The sequence below is a fragment of the Xenopus laevis genome, chromosome 2L, assembly GCF_017654675.1.
Source record: "Xenopus laevis strain J_2021 chromosome 2L, Xenopus_laevis_v10.1, whole genome shotgun sequence".
Classification (NCBI taxonomy): Eukaryota; Metazoa; Chordata; class Amphibia; order Anura; family Pipidae; genus Xenopus; species Xenopus laevis.
Genome location: NC_054373.1, coordinates 66,346,434 through 66,364,456, shown reverse-complemented (window position 1 = coordinate 66,364,456; position 18,023 = coordinate 66,346,434). Strand labels below are relative to the sequence as shown.

General features: G+C 36.5%; 1 protein-coding gene across 3 annotated transcripts in view; it reads right to left on the bottom strand.

Moving 5' to 3' along the window:
• The window catches only part of slc26a9.L (solute carrier family 26 (anion exchanger), member 9 L homeolog), a 54,353-nt gene that overhangs the window by 18,857 nt on the left and 17,473 nt on the right, over positions 1–18,023 (bottom strand). For 2 of the 3 annotated variants that reach the window (XM_018246480.2, XM_041581973.1), the window contains exons 2-13: positions 12,743–12,924; positions 11,208–11,347; positions 11,016–11,126; positions 10,564–10,739; positions 10,137–10,301; positions 9,900–10,052; positions 9,220–9,302; positions 8,643–8,790; positions 6,231–6,344; positions 5,223–5,300; positions 4,464–4,559; positions 332–438 (exon numbers count right to left, since the gene is read on the bottom strand). In XM_018246480.2, the coding sequence (XP_018101969.1) occupies positions 332–438; positions 4,464–4,559; positions 5,223–5,300; positions 6,231–6,344; positions 8,643–8,790; positions 9,220–9,302; positions 9,900–10,052; positions 10,137–10,301; positions 10,564–10,739; positions 11,016–11,126; positions 11,208–11,347; positions 12,743–12,867 (1,496 nt within the window). In that variant the 5' untranslated portion in view covers positions 12,868–12,924. The remainder of the gene's footprint in view (positions 1–331; positions 439–4,463; positions 4,560–5,222; positions 5,301–6,230; positions 6,345–8,642; positions 8,791–9,219; positions 9,303–9,899; positions 10,053–10,136; positions 10,302–10,563; positions 10,740–11,015; positions 11,127–11,207; positions 11,348–12,742; positions 12,925–18,023) is intronic. The other variant, XM_041581972.1, reaches the window with a different exon arrangement.

Genomic DNA, 18,023 nt, shown 5'->3' with positions numbered 1-18,023 from the left:
ATATATATATATATATATATATATATATATATATATATATATATATATATATATATATTATAATTTATCTTAGTGACCCAATGGTTTGACAACTGGGTAGCTAAGAACTATGGCCAGAATGGGACATTCACCTTTGATATACTCAGTAACTCTCATTACGTGAGTGTGTGTAATAGAACTATGCAAGATAAGAACATAGGGCTGATACCTCAGTGATAAGCTCAGAAACCACACAGAAACATGCAGTGAGGCTGCACTAACCACTAACTATAGGATAATGGGCAGTTAAATAAAAATAAATTCTTACAGTTAAATTTAAAAAACTACTTACAATTGGGTATTGAAAATCACAACCAGGATAGAAAATGCAACTCCAACAGCCAATCCATATGGGAGACCCAGAATAAATGTGGAGAAGAAACTCACCAGCCAAACAAGCTGTAATACAGAGAGGCAAACAGGGGTACTGAAAAATTACTAGATTAAAACTAGATTTAAATTAAATTTACTAGACGGTCCCTAAACTAGAAATATCTGCATGTTATTTGCCAAAGGAAAAAACAATTACTTTCCTTAGATACAGTTTATTCTTATTTCGCAGCGCATGTGCTTTTGTAGCATTCTATAGAATAGATAAGAAAAATAAGACCCCAAATCTATCTAAAATCAATATAATACCACATCAATCAACCTGTGACACACAAAACATTGATGTGTCACTGTAATTGCTTGCCAGATTATACATAATTTGATAACTTCATGATATACTATTTTCAGGCATGTTTCCATTGTTCATGTACAGTTGGTCTCTGTGCAGAATTAATAACCCACATGGCAGGTATAAGAAGTATTTGCCATTGTTGGTGAATTATTAACAAACTGCTTACTACTAGATTAAGGCAATGCATAGTGCAAATGCCTGCAGAAAAAACAAAGCATCATAAAATCATTTCAGACAAAGAGACTGATAGGATACATCAATGTTAAACAATTTATTTATTTGTTTATTCCAATTAATTTTATTTTTTATACCAATTGCCACATTTCTCAGTGAACTGGAAAGATTGTCCGCTGCAGGTATATGGAATCAGGAGATTCAAAATGAATGTGATTGTTCTTTGCGTTATCTGGATATCTTTTGGCAGCATAAAGTGCAAGAGATACGCTGTACATAATTTATAATTCCACCAACATATGGTAAAGCGGATTTTGAACATGGGTGGCCATATTTATCCGATTTCTAATTATTTTATTCCAAAAAGTCTGACCAAACTAGAATCCATGATTGGACCTTATTTATTAATAAAAAAAATCATGGTTTAACCAGATTGAGGACAAACACTAAAAAATCAAGAGAAAATCTGAATCGTAAGATCTTTTTTGAGTTTTTTCCCAAATCTCTCATTTTTTCTGGCCCTTTTCCCAAAAAGCCTGAATTTTTTAGATTTTTGATAATTTTTTTTAGATTTTCAGACTAATTCCAGCGCAGACCACAGAAACTTTCAAATAGGAAAGAGACCTCTCCCATTGACATATATACAATCTTGATAGGGCTGATATGCCGAATTTTCGGATTCAGATTTTTTCCATCATCGGGTATAATAAATCTCGAAAAATTATTTTTTGTCCACTAAAAATTCTGATTTTATAGAAAAAAAGTTTAAAATGTTTTTGACTTTCGGACTTTAATAAATAAGCCCCTAGATGTAACAATCTGCTTACACTAAAATAAACTAGAAAGTGAAAAATACAGTTTTCCTACATTTATTTCCGGGATCAGTTTCAAGGTAATTTTTTAGTGCAGTCCAAATCTTCCACGTAGCAGACCAATAAAAGATATGCTATAGGGCTCAGTAGTGGTTTGCAGCAATCAGCTGCACAAAAGAATCCCATATAAAGGATCATACACAGACAAACACCAAAGATTTTCAGTGTAACTGTGTCCGATTAATTCTAAAGTGCATTTTAATGGAATGGTGCAATTGCATCAGGTGCAATACTATCCCTGGTCCCAGACAGCTGTAAATCATTAAGCAACCATGAATTAATATCTGAAATTAATCTGATGTAACTTTATTTTAGTGGCACAAAACTCTGAAATCCCCCTACATTTCCCTAAATAATATTTGGTAGTTGATAAGGGACAAGCCCTGATATGTTATAAAAGGCACTAAGTCTGTTGGGGCAGTAACCCATAGCAACCAATAAGATGTTTGATTTACATGTGTAGGGGAGGGAAAATGGTAGGGGATGACATAATAAAACTGAGACAAGTGAAACAACAAAAAAATTATAATTTTTTTTATGATATCATCAACTACCATTTTCCCTCCCTTACACCTGTAAATAGTGTGTTTGCTTTCACCTGAGTTAAGGCTAGGGTACTAGTCGAAATGTAAGTCTCATGCTATTAAAATTCACAGCATTCACGCTGAAAAGTATAAATAAAAGACAGCTATATGGTCTGTTTAAAGGAATTGAGCTTTCAACCACAAGCCTTAGGGGCAGATTTATCAAGGGTCGTATTTCGAATTTGAAAAACTGAAATCAAATTTGAAAAATTCGATTTTTTTTTTTTTATTAGAATTTTCATTTCGACCTTTGATAAATCTGCCTCTTAATGTCATAATTTTTTGAATTATTAACAAACATATGTTTGTACTCTTGCTAATTATTAGGGATGCATTCAATATATAAATATATATATATTGTTTGTTTTTGGCAAAATAGCAAACTGAATCTGAACATGTCATACGATGTAAAAGGTATACCACTGAAAATTGCAGGTCTCTATAAAAATATATCAAATACAATGCTTTTTTCATAAAATAGAAAAACTGCCATTTTAAGTACTAAGGACTGGCTCATGCAATTCACTGTGCTCACACACAAACCAAGGGCATACATACTACATCAACCAATTAATGGGCAAAGTTCAATGGGAAAGCAAAATTACAATCTAGTTAAACCGTTTTTAACTCTGCAATAGCATGTAGTATGCCCTTTAAAGTTACAACTGTGTGAAAGGCAAGGGACGGAAATGCCATTGTCTGGGAGCATCCCCCCTCCCCCCAGAAAAACCAGACGATAAGGTGAAACCACAAATTCACCACTAAGCTATAAAGTTTGCTTAACCTAGCAGAAATGTGTACAAAAACATAAGCATACATTTTGTTCTTAGGGTTTCTGAGTAGACATTGTGTAAAATTTGTGTATTTTGGCATTCCTGCAGAAGCAGCCATAAGCCCCTTAAAAGCAACAATCCTTTCAGAATTAAGTGCTATAATAACATTACCTTTTGTTTCTACAGAGATTATGTAATTGAGTAGACAACAAAAACAAAGGTGTTAAACTGCTTGTGGGTGATGTCAAAATTCAAAATAAATTCCCCTGGCATGTGTTAAACTCCAGTAAATAATCTAAAGATCTACTTATCAATAAAATGTTTTTTCCTCTTTAGAGCTAAAGAGATTAATGTTTGTATTTACATTTATTTATGCATATTTTCCTGGGTAGCATGCATGTAATACATAGTAACATGACTGTTCTGTTCATTTGTACACAATCACATAGATATTAGACTGCCACCAGAAAATTAAAGAAATTCTGTCATAGAAAACCATGTTTTTTTTTTAAAATAAAACACAGTTAATAGCATCCCTCCTGCAGAATCCTGTGTTTCAAAAGAGCAAACATATTTTTTTTCATATTTAATTTTGAAATTTGAAACAGGGCTAGACATGTTCTTAGTTTCCCATATGCCCTCAGCCATATGACTTTTTGTGGCTGTTATAAACTTCAGTCCGCAAATTGGATTTATTTTCCTCCTCCAACAGCCTATCAGTAGAACAATAGGCAGGTAACCAGATAACAGCATCCTGGCACCTCTGCTGAAGGATTTAGACACAAGCTGTGATTCGGGGAGATTAGTCGCCCGGCGACAAATCACCGGTGGGATGGCACTCAGAACGATTTGTTTTCCGAAGTCGACTTTGGAAAACGAAGCTCTCCGAGTGCCATCCCGCCAGCGATTTTCATTCTAGCCGGCGGGAAGGCAGGGGAGGCAGTTTGGGGAGATTAGTCGCCCGTAGAAGAGGAGATTTGTTGCTGGGCGACTAATCTTTCCGAATCTGACAGTTTATCTCTGCGCTTAGCTGCCTAAGGGCATGGACACACATGCGGATCTTCACACCGCATTTTTTAAAAAAGTTGACCACCGTGTAAATTCGCTAGCATGAGTTGCCATTACCTAAGTGCATCTATGCGGAAGTCGGCTTTTTTTAAAAAAAACACGCCAAAAACGCAGCGGAGATCTGCATGTGTGACCAATGCCCTAAATTGAGAGGACCTCCATGTTTGTATGCTATAACCACTGCTCTGCTTGGGCTAATAGCACTGCTGTTACACTCCTGTTTTTTAGCAACTGGGGAAACAAACAAAAATACTTGGGGTGAAGAACTTACACAGTCGAGTTTGCTTTTCTTCCACAGGTAAAATGGATCAGACAATTGCTTCAGAGAGTTTTTCAAGTTGACTGCTATTAGAGCTCCTAGAACAGACTGTCAGGTACATAAGATATTCAGGTTAAAATTAGAACAAATGTGGCAATAAAAAAAAAAACTAAGGGGTAAAGCAATTGGATGGGGGGAAGGAAAAGGGAACAGCAGATTATCAATGCAATCAAAAATAGATCAAACAATGGAAACAAATAAGATAAGTACAAAGGAGGGTGGATTTACAAATTAGAACAGGATTTCTTAACCATTTTTGCTGGGTCACAGTCTGAGACTAACCCCTATATGTAATCAAAGGCACTACGTTTGCCCAGGAGCAGTAACCCATAGCAACCAACAACATGTTTGCTTTTAAACAGGCGACCAGTAAATTATGCCTACTGATTGGTTGCTGTGGGCTACTGCACCTGGGCAAACTTAGGGCCTTTTATTACATAACCCCATAAAGCACTTGTTTATATTGCACTGGACATAAGTGCAAGAACACAAAGGGGAGACTTATCCAAACCCACATTGAAACAATTTTTGGTTATAATTATCATGTTAGAGACCAGTAAGGCAGAATTTAGATGTCTGCTCTGATAATTGCCTCTTTTCAGCTACTCCTGCTACTGTTTTCATGATCTCTTGCATGTAAATACACCCCAAACTATATAATGGCCTGTAATTTGTAGTATTAAATCTAAATTGCTAAGGAGGGCACTGTACCTTGGGTAGGGGGTTCAGATAGGTTCCAAGAGCCAACATTGTCACCATTACTGACATCATGACAAAGAAGCTGGCAATCTGAAAAGGCAGACAATCAGTCAAAAACAAATGGAAGATAAGTACAATCTTGTACTTGGTGTGCAAAACACAAATTTTACTGAAATACTGTATGCTCTATTGGCTACAAATTCACTCTGTGTATCCCATTTTCTCCACAGAACAGGATATAAAAAGCTGTAGTGGGCTCACTGACTGATTTGCAGTTTCAGAGAATAATATGCAGGGCTGCTTCTGCCATGAGGCAAGGTGAAACCCTTGCCTCAGGCGGCAGCGAGCGGCCAGTTACAAGGGGCGGCAAAAAGCCGCCTCTTGTAACTTTAAGAGCCGAACTTCCGGGTTTTAACCCGAAAATTCGGCTCCGCTAGTGCAAAGAGCGCTCTAGCGCTCAATGCACTAGCGATACTGCGCCTTGAAACCCACTCCGACGCAAATATTTAAGCGCGGAGTGGGAGAGGAGGGGGGCGGCATCTGGGCTGCTGCCTCAGGCGGCAGCAGCCCCAGAATTGGTGCTGATAATATGTGTACAGAAGAAATAAAGGTCAGAGTCCCTTTGCAGTTAAGCTCAGGGGTCATTTATAAACACTGGGCAAATTTGCACTTTGGCAGTAACACATGGGAACCAATCAGATGATTGCTTTCACCGGTCAACCTGCAACTGGCTGAAAAAAGCTAATCACTGATTGGTTGCTATTGGTTACTGCCCAGGTGCAAATTTGCCCAATGTTTATAAATGAGCCCCAACTCTCTGTTTCTATTATTTCCTTTGCTGCTTTTGTTTAACTGTTCAGTACAGGCATAATACATTTCTCTACTAATTTTTTTTCCTGCAAGCTTCATTCTGAGTTCCCTGTCACTCCTCCTCTAACACAGAGTCAGATACAGAATTGTATATTTTTGCAGGTGCCCCTGCAGTTTCCAATAACCAGTGCTTATATTGTTTAGTCTTACCTGGGATTTACCCCCGGCACCGTCCACTGCCAGTGTGACAGACAAGGCACAGGAGATCACATGTATAAAGAAAAATGAACCAAAGAAATTACCACTTCCAAGGGCCAACATTTCCTGTAAAAGCATAATGTTGTGTCAGTTCACAATAAGCAGCACCAAATCTATGGGAGTATTAGGCACTACAAATGCTTCCTTGAAATTAGTCTTGTCCAGAAACTATTTAAATAAAGATATTCCTAATCTAAAAATATATGTGATAATGTTATTTATTTTTATATTCTAATTTTCAGAATCCTGGGATGCTAATCAGCCAGTGAGGCTCATTTATCAACACTGGGCAAATTAGCCTATGGGCAGTTACCTATAGCAACCAATCAGTGATCAGGTTTTTAAAGCCAGCTGCAAGTAGAACCATGAATGCAGCAATCTGATTGGTTGCCATGGGTAACTGCCCAGGGGCAAATTTGCCCAGTGTTGATAAATCACCCCCAGTGACACAGGGGGCAATTTTGAGTGTTGCTGCCTGGACATTTTGGCTTCGTGATTAAAAGATTAGTTACTTTACCCATATGTAAACTTCTTTTAGAACTAAAAAAGTAATTATCTTATTATACTTGACTTTTTCAGACAGATTTGGAGAGTCTCAAACATATTAGTGTTTGGTCTTCTGCTGCAATTGTCTGGATATGATGCTTTGCTATCATGAAATTATACTGCTGCTACATGTGAACTTATTTGGTGTTGGGACGCAAAGCTGTCTTGGTATCATACTAACATTTAGAACAACATAATTAGCTTTTAAAACACACAGGCCATTTCACAGAGAATGCACATGATGATTTGTTGACTGAAAAGTTTACTTAGCAGTGTCAAAAGGCACACTAGCACTTGATTCAGAAGAGTACACTATTTGGAAGTGTAAGCAGTGTGTTTGGATGCAAGTATCATTATATTGGTGTACATTTTAGTGCAGCCTTTGCATGTGCATTTATAAATTCCCCCTTTTCCATTGTTTTAGCCCTAAGCAAGGAGAATGGAGAAAAAGTGAAGATCCGTATACCGGGCCATCTGTTAAAAGCCGAATCTTTATTTGTTCATTTAAAACACATGCTGCATGGTTTTACTTGACGCGTTTTGGGCACAGCTGCCCTTAATCATAAGCACAAAACACAATGGTAAGAACAAATATTTAAATAGCCCAAGCCCACAGTGACCTTCAGTGGCAGAACTATATATATATATATATATATATATATATATATATATATATATATATATACACACACACACACTGAATTTAGGACCAACATTATTCACATAAATTAAAGGAAATATATAATATAATAAGCTTAAATGAAGTGAGAAATATCAAACCTGGTGTTCAAACCATATGGACTACGTGTGTGTAAGGTTAGTATCCAAAATGCTTCACGGGAGTTGAGGAGATATAGCAGATCCCCTCCCCTCAGGGAGATATTTACTTTTTCAATCATTTTTACTCCTAAATCCAAGACACCTCGTTTGCTACATAAGTTAAAATGTTTGCCCACTGGGGACTTTGTATCACCCTTTTTTATTGCAATCAAATGCTCTCTAATTCTATCTTTGAGGGGGTGTGTTGTACGACCTACATACTGTTTTAACCAGGACTTGCATTCCAACAAATACACTTCCTTGCCTGTAATATTGGACTTAAAGTCTGAACTGGTAGAAAAAAACAGTGCATGTTATACACGGGTGTCTTCCACATTTATAGGTGCCCTTAGTGGACAACCAATCCTTTGATTGAGAACCGGTCATGCTTGAAACCAAACTGGGAGATAAGTTTCACCCTAGAGTGGATGATCTTCTAGATACTGTTTTCAATTTACTATCAGTCAATATTTGTTTCAAAGTCAGTTCATTAAACAGAACTGGCAAATGCTTATGTACAATTTTGCAGATTCTGCATGCTGTATTCTGTACTAAAATAAATGGCTGATTTATTTGAATTTTCACTGTCAAATTTTACTGTTGATACTCCATCATTGTTTCCATTATTCCTTATTTTGTTAGATGGAAGAAGACTTTTAATAAGCTGATTCTATTAGCTCTGTAGGATAACCTCTGTTTAACAATTTATGTTTCAAATTAGACGATTGCTCATCAAAAAATTCAAGTGTGGAGCAATTCCGTCTATAACGTAAGAACTGGCTGAAAGTTATACTATTTTTTGTGTGGCGGGGATGGCAACTATAGGCCCTCAAAATGGTGTTACCTGCTTTTGGTTTGGCATACACCTTAGTCTCAATTTTCCCTGTTTCTGGTATGCCGATGAGAAGGGCGTCCAAGAATTCAATTTGATCAGGATTATGATTTAAAATAAATTTTAATTTAAGGAGTTAAGCAAGGAGAATAGCATGGCGGTCTCACCTGGTTCGCATCAACATCAAAGCCATGCTTAGATCCCAGTGTCCTGCCCATGGCTAAGTTAACCACATAGCCAACGATAGCCACAGAGAAGGCAGTGCCAACCATTTCATCCCACTGACCAACAGTGGGCAGCGTCGGGGAGGGGAATCTATGAGGAAACAGGACATGACCTCACTAAACAACTAATGAATCATGAAAGATTATAGCATATTGCTTTGTATCTGCCATAGATAAAACAATTACAAATGTTCTGTTATTCAAATAATGTTATTTTGCCTCAATAATGCAACTTAATGCTTAGTCCAGGAAAGCAAACCAAGAGGGGCCACTTTTAATAAAAAGCAGCCTGTGCAGCTTTACAATTGATGCTTGTGTCTATACATTTCCCTTGCTATAAAAGCAAGTAGGTGTCACTGTCACTCAGACAATTGTATGGTGTGTTACTGTTGATCACCCAAAAACCTTCTACCTGAAAAGAAGCAAGAAAAGAAACAGATGAAAGGACAAAACACGTAGAAAGTATATCCATGCTGAGGGGTCATGGATAAACCTATAGATTAAAGTATTAGGCACTTACCCTAGCGGAATATGCCCAACTACATTCATGTGATACTTTTCAGGAAAGTTAAAGCTACCAGATATAGCCGTTGTAGCAATGACCTGGAATGAGAGACACAGAAATGTATATTTTTATTGAGAGGCTAAAACACCTATTTTAATTTAAATTTTTTGTTTTCAGACTTGCTCTTGATTGGAAGAAAGAAATACTGCTCTCATTCTTGTGAAGCAAACACATCAGTAGATATCACGTTGTCCACAGTTCAGGGGAGCTAAGAATTTATATAGGTTCTTACTCAAAGATGAAAGGTACAAAGCTCTGGGATCAAGAGCAGGTGTGTAATTAAAGAAAGAAACCCTTGCATTTGTTGGGGGCCCAGGATGTATATGGGGCCCTAAGTAATACTTTTTTTTATAAACAACTTCAGTATATGTTTATGGAATATATATTGTGGCCAAAGGGTTGATGCCCTAAAATGTTTGTGTTCTAGCTATACTACAAACAATTTCAAATGTAAATGAAAAAAACAGAAATGGAACAATTACCATCCAGTTTGGGGACAGCAAAATTAAAAGACACAAAATGAATTAATACAAGAACAGAAGTAAGATTTAAATGATACAATGATAGAAATTACATTTTCAGAAAAATAAATACAAAGAAAGTAGGAAGTATAAATAAATAAAAATAAAACATACAATTACGATCTCCATGGGAATGGGGAAGCGGATCTTATGCATAAATTTCAGGTTAAGCTCCTTGACAATGATGAGCAGTACAATACTGACCAGAGCAAAGATCAGTGAGGCCACATTGGTTTTGGGTAGTTCCTTACAGATATCTATAAAAGTCTGGAAAAAGAATCAGATCACAAAGCAAGTCACATTGTGGTCCAAACCATTGTTTTACTGTCCCATCTACTGTACAATACTTACATAAATAATGGCCAAGACGCCACTATAAGGTGGGATTGAGACTCCAAAGATGTATTTGAGCACAGAGATAAGAATCTGCAAACCGGCAGCTGTCATAAAACCCCGGATGAATGATTCTGAGAGATATATGGCAACAAAGCCAAACTGTACAAAGCTCAGTGCAATCTGAGGAAGGTAGAAAGATTGGCTGTATTAGAAGTAAGATAAAGGATGAGTCCGTAAAGAATACAAGAATAGATAAACACACAGCAGTGCACATCGGATTAATATATTTACCCTTACTGCTTTTCACACCTCAATTATCCCAATCTTTAGCTGTCTTGTACATAGAATGACACCACTCATTTTGGGGCACATGGGAAAATGGACCTGGTATAGCAAACAGACATAAAAATAGGCACAGACTATTCTGTTGGACAACTCTAACCTGTATGATTGCTGTCAGACAGGCCAGCGTTGCTGATATTTGCATACGTGCAGCATACATGGCCTCTGTGTCAGTTATGGTTACATTGCTGGTCCCATTATCATGCTGGAATTGAGACTCAGGCGCAAGCTTCAGGCAAACATTTCCAACTATGATGCTTATAACAGCAAAGGTACCTGTAAGGGAGGTTAAAATGGGGATTACGGTAATAATGGTCACAAAGCCAAACCAAGAATGCAAATTTTTGCTCTGATTATGATTATCACCCTGTTCACATTTTAACTCTATAGATGTCATTCCACAAAGTATCAAATGTTCCCCCCCTTACAGGTTCAGAAATCTGGCAATAATAGTGGGCAGTGTATTATTTTTATTGTGATCTTAAGCAAACCTTTATTTTATCAGTGTCAATTTTATAATGCCAGTGATAGAATGGCAGAAGGATTTCTTACCTGGTACCATCTGTGGAATTCCACCCATGAAAAAATATACCACAAGTGGAAAGAATGATGAATATAAGCCATTTACGGGAGGAAGGTTAGCAAGAAGAGCAAACGCCATGCCTAGAACAAAAAGGAATGCTTTTAATTATCTCCTGGCTTTACAAATACAGTGTTTCTATTTCAGCCAGAGGTGCCACTAACCTTGAGGTATCTGGATGGTTCCAGCACTGATCCCACCAAGGACATCTGACAGAATATTTTCTTTAATATTATACTTGGGCAGCCAGGATAGAATAGGAAAAAGCCGAAAAATAAAAGCCTTTAATTTGCTTGTGGAGCAGCTGAAACAAAGAATATTGGGAACAATCAAGCAGATGGCAGAATACAGTTCTAATTTCTGATCAGTTGATTGTGACATCATTTGTATCAAGTCTAAGAAAGCTCCACAGCAGTTACACTCAATGGTCTGTACAATATCTGAACTATTGAATATTTGTAGGAAAAAATACACTACAAAATGAAAATATATATATATATATATATATATATTGGTGTTATCCTTTGTGGGAGACTTAATTTTATACAAATTCCTAAGTGTCAGTTGTTTGGATAAATACTGAAAGAGGATCAGAAAGGACAAGTAAACAAAAGATGCTCTTACATTACAGTGTATCTGTTACAATGACATTAATTGAACAGCAGTAACAAAGCACAAGCACCTTGACGTAGCTGTCTTTTGGCACACCAGCTTTCTGGGACAAATCTACGATGAGATCTCTTTGGATGCTAATGAACTACTGTAGACTTGATGTGTTTGCTGTGACCTTGAAGATACAGCACTATGAAAGTGGTAAAAAGTGGCACAGATATATGACTTATGAGCAGGGTGCAAAGTACAAAACAACAGATGCAAGCTGCCATGTTTTCCTCACTTTGTACCCTGCATCCCCTTACATTTTCATATGAATACAGAAATGTCTACATTTGGCAGTGTTGTTTTATGAGTGGCCTGCATTGGAAGCCATATAGGCAGCTTCCCTCCTCTAGGTGTACTCTCACCCATATCCTAACTTTCATGTCATTGCCCCAAGTGCTTGCTCATGTCATTGCCCTAAATGCAATGTGCAAAAGCACTAAATGGAATCATTCTTGAACCCCATAGTGCACTTGTACTATTTTTATTTAGTTTTCTAACCTACAGGGAATGAATACAGAAGGAAAGAGGGAAGGTGAATACTGCATATCAAGTGGAAACATCATCAAACATTGACATGTAATCAGATCATATTAAGATGGTCAATGTTATCATGCTAACATTAATAAATATGTTTCCGTCCAAGTTCCCCATATCTTGTAGAACTTATTGGGCTGACCCCAAGTTTCATATGGCATGTTTAATTAATGGGAGCATTTTGTTAACATATTCTATCCACCTTGCCTTTTTGGGATGGGAGGCAGTCAACAGTTTCCTTGCATAACAAAGGCGGAAATATACCAAAATTCTCACATGATTCATAGGGAAAAGTTCATCTACCAAGCCCAGGAGGAGGTTTGGGGCAATAATAAATGATGGGGCCCTATATGTAATGAATCATATCTAAATTAATAAGGATCATCCAGACAATAAATGCTGTAGATAGCCACAAAACTCTTGCACCCCTTAGTATGCCGCAACTCTACCCTGGTCTGTAGTAAACTAATGGCTCTATGGTGGGAAGTAGCAAATTGGGTTTTACCTGAAAAGCTTTCTGGCTTTCCCTCCAATAGGGTAGCTACGAATCTTCTTTTCATATTCCTCATTAAAAAGCTCAAGGGAATATGCGGGCCGATCCACAATATATCGAGGTCGCACCTTATTCATTTCTATCTGACAGAATTACTGAGAATGAAGGTGTCACTAGGCCAGCTATTGATTCTGCTGGAAGGTCAAACAAAACAAACAAAACAAACAAAAGAAGAAGATATTTGTTATTCCCATAAAATACCTTTACATGATCTCTACACTGTGCAATGTCACAAGGGATAGAAAGCAAACAACTACATATGCAATACCCATCCTGTCTTGGCTGTATTCGCTCTGTCTTGTGCATTGTTATGTCCAAAGACTTGGTGTTCATGATAATGGGGTGTCATTTTATAAAGGTGAACCAAATATTATTCCCAAGATTAGAGATAAAGCTGTATGTGAGTGATAAAATGCATCATCATAAGCATTTGTTTGATTTGAAAATGTAAAAGCACAAAAGCGAAATGTGCAACACGTAATTTAAATGACTTCTAATCTGTATTTAGATCCCTATTTTTACAGTATGGGCCAGTTGCTGTTGCACATTAGTCCATGCACTCAACACCACTCAGACCATTGCGCATTATGTAAAGGCTGGTACAATTCCTACTCTAGCAACCAACCAGCCATTAGTATTGCTATTGGTTACTGACCTGGAGATAGTGTTGTTCCTGTACAAAACTCCCACTGCCCCATTGCCAACATAATTTGTGAAAAGCAGATGTGAACTTCCACTGATTCACATTTATTGACTTATTCATGAAACAATGTCCATATGTTTCTCTAGGGCACATAAATGCAAAAAATTGTTGGGAGGAATACAGAATTACTTTTAAAGAAACAATGTTTCCAGCATTATCCTTATATTGCTGGCTTTTGTGGCTGCCAAGCTGAGTTTTGGATGTAAATTTTTAATAGGCAGAAGACAAGCCCTATATCTGCTTAAAGGGACACTATCAAAATGTGTTTATTTTTTACATGAAAACATGTACCTAATGGTACAATGAATCGAATGATTATTTTCCATTGGTTGTAGATTGAAAAAGGAACTAAAATGTTCTGAAAGCTTGCCATGATTATCTTAGTTAACCAATAAAGGTATCACCTTTATACCACTTTGTTATTTTTATATGAAAAGGGCTGCCCTTTAAACACTGTACTAACTGTACTTTAATCTGTACACTCTTAAACCAATTTAATATTGGATTATGGTTGTGAAAAATATATAGCTATGACATATAAATTACTAATACTAGATAGGCTATAGATGTAAGAGAGATATAGTTGAACTAAAAAGACATGAAGCCAATGAATTTGAGAGATGCTGTTGAATCGTAACACACATGAGGTCATAGAATTTGGGATGGCAATGAATTATTATAATAAAAAATAACAAAATACAGGTATTATGTTGTTTTTTTTAGGCCATCAAAATACATATATATATATATATATATATATATATATATATATATATATATATATATATATATATATAAATATATATGTGAATCATTCTTCTTAAAATATCAGAAAGTTTTTTTATCACGTTCTATTAGGTATGTTATCCATTATCTATAAACCTGTTATCCAGAAACATAAGAATTAAGGGAAGGCCATCTCCCATAGACTCAATTTTCATCATATAATTTTTAAAAAATAATATTTTTTTTTGTAATAATAAAACAGTGCAGTGTACTTGATCTTAACTAAGATATACTGTAAATAATCCTTATAGGTGGAAATACAATCCTATTTGATTTAATTAATGTTTAGATTATTTTATAGTAGAGGTATGGAAATCAACATTATGGAAAGATCCCTTATCTGGAAAACCCCAGGTCCTGAGCATTGTGGATTACAGGTGCCATACCTATAATGAATATGGGTCTCAGTACATCCCTGCATTGCTGTAATGTGCAATCATTAAGTGACATTTTCACAACTCAAGTGCTTGCATGGCAAAATCCTGCCAGGAAAATATTAGGTAGGAGAATAAGGACTTCTCCTAGACACAGAGAGAGAGAGAGAGCGTGAAATAAGCCAGAGCCCACAAGGACATAGAATATAAATGTAAAAGCATTTACTTTAAAGATGTACAATTAGAAATACTAACTTCCGTACTGTTTGATAACACTGGCAAATTGCAGTATCGTTATATGATGCCTTACAGTCAGAATGGCTCTGCCTGTGTCTATAACTCTTTTTATTTGTCCCTATTTAATTTCCTTATTTTTAAAACTGAAAAATCAGTTAGAAACAAAGGAGTCACAACATAGTAAGTTAGGTTGAAAAAAGACACACATCCGTCAAGTTCAACCTTAAGTATGTATATAACCTGCCTAACTTCTAGTTGATCCAGAGGAAGGCAAAAAAAAAAAACATTTGAAGCCTCTCCAATTTAAAAAATTGAATGGGAAAAATTCCTTCCTGATTTCAAGATGGCAATTGGACCAGTCTCTGGGTCAACTTGTACTATAAGCTATCTTATAGTAAGCCACACTTTGACAACTAACCTTTATAGCCAGTATTGACTGGTGTCCCTCCAGGTATGCTGGCTATATACAGATTGTGCCTGCTTTCCTTTTTGGTGGTTGGTTTTCAGGTCTGAAGGTACCAATGGAGCTTTATGAAGCCAGACTAAGTTTGCAATGTATATATACCAGCATGCATCATATTTATTTGTATTTAATTTATTAGGGAAAGCACTTATATTTGTGTAGATATTTAGAATAGAAATGAGAACAAAAACTTCTTCAGCTCGAGTGCTAGAAGGGAAGGGCTTAAAACAAGCATATGTAACAATAGGACTGAGTGCTTCAGAGCGACATGGATTATGCTGGGAATCTCAGCCGCTGTTCTCTGAAAGATCACAGGGTGTCTTTGTGCATGGACTATGTAAACAGACTTGAGAAAGCATAGGGACTTCTGTTTCTTGTTTTTTTCAGATTTCACCATATCCTGTGCAGATATGAATGGAAAAAGTATCAGTATTTGATTTTTTTAAGTAGGTGGTACACTGTTTGCTGCAGTGTTTAAACACAGGCAGTAACCCTTAGCAACCAATAACATGTTTTTTACACCAGCACATGCTGCCTGCTAATTGGTTGCTAAAGGAGTTTAGAAAACCTTGCACAAGTGACTGCCCAGACCTTTGTGATTACAAGAAAAAAAAAGATTTTCTCATTTAATATAAAATATAGCTTGTTTCTATTTAGAATGTGATTGTGTGCTACTTTGCTTATCTTTCATTACTTCAGTTGCTAACAGCACTATGTCTCCCAAAGCTTTCGGCACTGCTGTATTCAATGCCAGCGGAGAGTACCAGAAATAACTCATACAGACTGGAATTCGAATAGAAAAGGCAAGTGGGGCATTGTAGGTAATGACAGATGTGAATGAGGAAGACACCTTGTGATAATATCATCAGTTCTGTTGCAAAACAGCAAAACAAAAGAAATAATTGTTTCTATTCATAAGCCTATTAGTACCTTGAGCAAGAATCTAGATGCATACTTTTTCTGATCTGCCTTTTGAAGTAGAAGTAAGGGCAGTTGCATCAATAAGAAAACAAATGCACAACAGATAATATATTAGTAGTAGTATTAATAGAGATTTATGTAGTGTCAAAGAAGAACTTCTAAATTCTTAATTAACGCAATAGTGACCCTGATAGAGACATCCAACCTATCCTATACATGACACTGTTTGCGATAGCGGAGAAACATCTCTTTCCCTGCAATGTTATAAATAGCCAGCCAAGACTCCGATTCCCAAAATGCCTTGCACGTTCTGAGCTTATGAGTCATTTCGGTAAACTGAAAAGGCAATAGCAAGGCACAGACAGAAACTGCTTCCAATTGCAATTTCATTGTTGTATACATGGATACGTTATCACATGGTGGTTCAGTTACAATGTTATTTATAGAGTTTAAGCTTTGGTACAAATGTATAGAATAAATAGAACATAGCATCCACCTTTTTAATGGACTCGAGGTGTCTTTTTATTATGTTGTCTTTTAACATGATCATTGAGCTAAAATCTGGCAAATCTGGTAGGGTAAAACTAAGCAGTGTATTTCTCAAGTCTTGAGAAAGAATGCTGCAGCAGGATATTTTCTACTATGTCTATTTAACCCCTAGCAAAGGTTCCCAAACTGCATTGCACCCAACTTCAAAATTTTGATAAGTTGGTTGAGGTACCACCTGTCTATTTATTAATATTGCAGAATAAGCTGCATGCTTCTTTCCAAATCAGGTTGATCAACAACTCATATGACCCATGGGTAATTCTCTCTTGAATGAATGGGCAGAAAGGAAAATGATAAAAATAAACAGTGTGTGCAAACACCAAAGAAAAGGTAGCAAATTAAACTCCAAGTTCTGCAAACAGATGAAGTAATTCATATAAAACACTAACAACAGAGGCTAAAGCCTGAGAGTGTTGTCAGTCTTCCATCACAGACTAATTTTACTGCACTTCATCCTGAGAGACAATGATCAGATTCTGTTCTAACATATTAGGGAAATAGGGGCTTCGTAAATCTAGCTGCATCTGAAAAGATCCTTTTCATAAAAATATTTTGATAAAAAAAAGACCATATGACACAGGAGGGCAGATTAATACAGGATTGTAGTTGAGAAATGGCCGAATCAATGTAAAGAAACGCAGTACATTTTCTTGTATTAATTAATTGCAGAATCCTGCATTTAAATCTGTTTTTCAAAAGAGCAAACAGATTGTTTGTATGTCATGCGAACTGACAATATAAAGTTACAGTAAGTGTTTTAGGTCTTTAGAAAAAATATGACATAAGAATCATATATTACATAACTAGCCTCAGACTTGAAGACCGCGCCTTGCTCCATTTCATGGGCCACTTCTTACCAACCTTTGCAGCAAGGCTTTCTTTTATTGTTTCATTGCTTGCTTTTCTAGCAACATACGAAATAATTCCATATTATTAAAATACAAGAGGAATTGTCTAGAGTGAGTGGAATATAATGGAATAGTTTTTGTATATGAAATGACGCCATCCTCTCCAGCACCACTAGAGCAAAAGAAGAATATAAATGATTGTTTAATTTTATTCAGCACCATGGAGAGCAAGCATGCTTATTGTGTCCCTTTCACATTGCTCACACTTGATCTGCTGAGGGGACCCTAAGAAAGACAACTGCCTTTTGTTTGGTTACTCAATGCAGGTAAGGGACCTGAGGGTTTTCTGGAT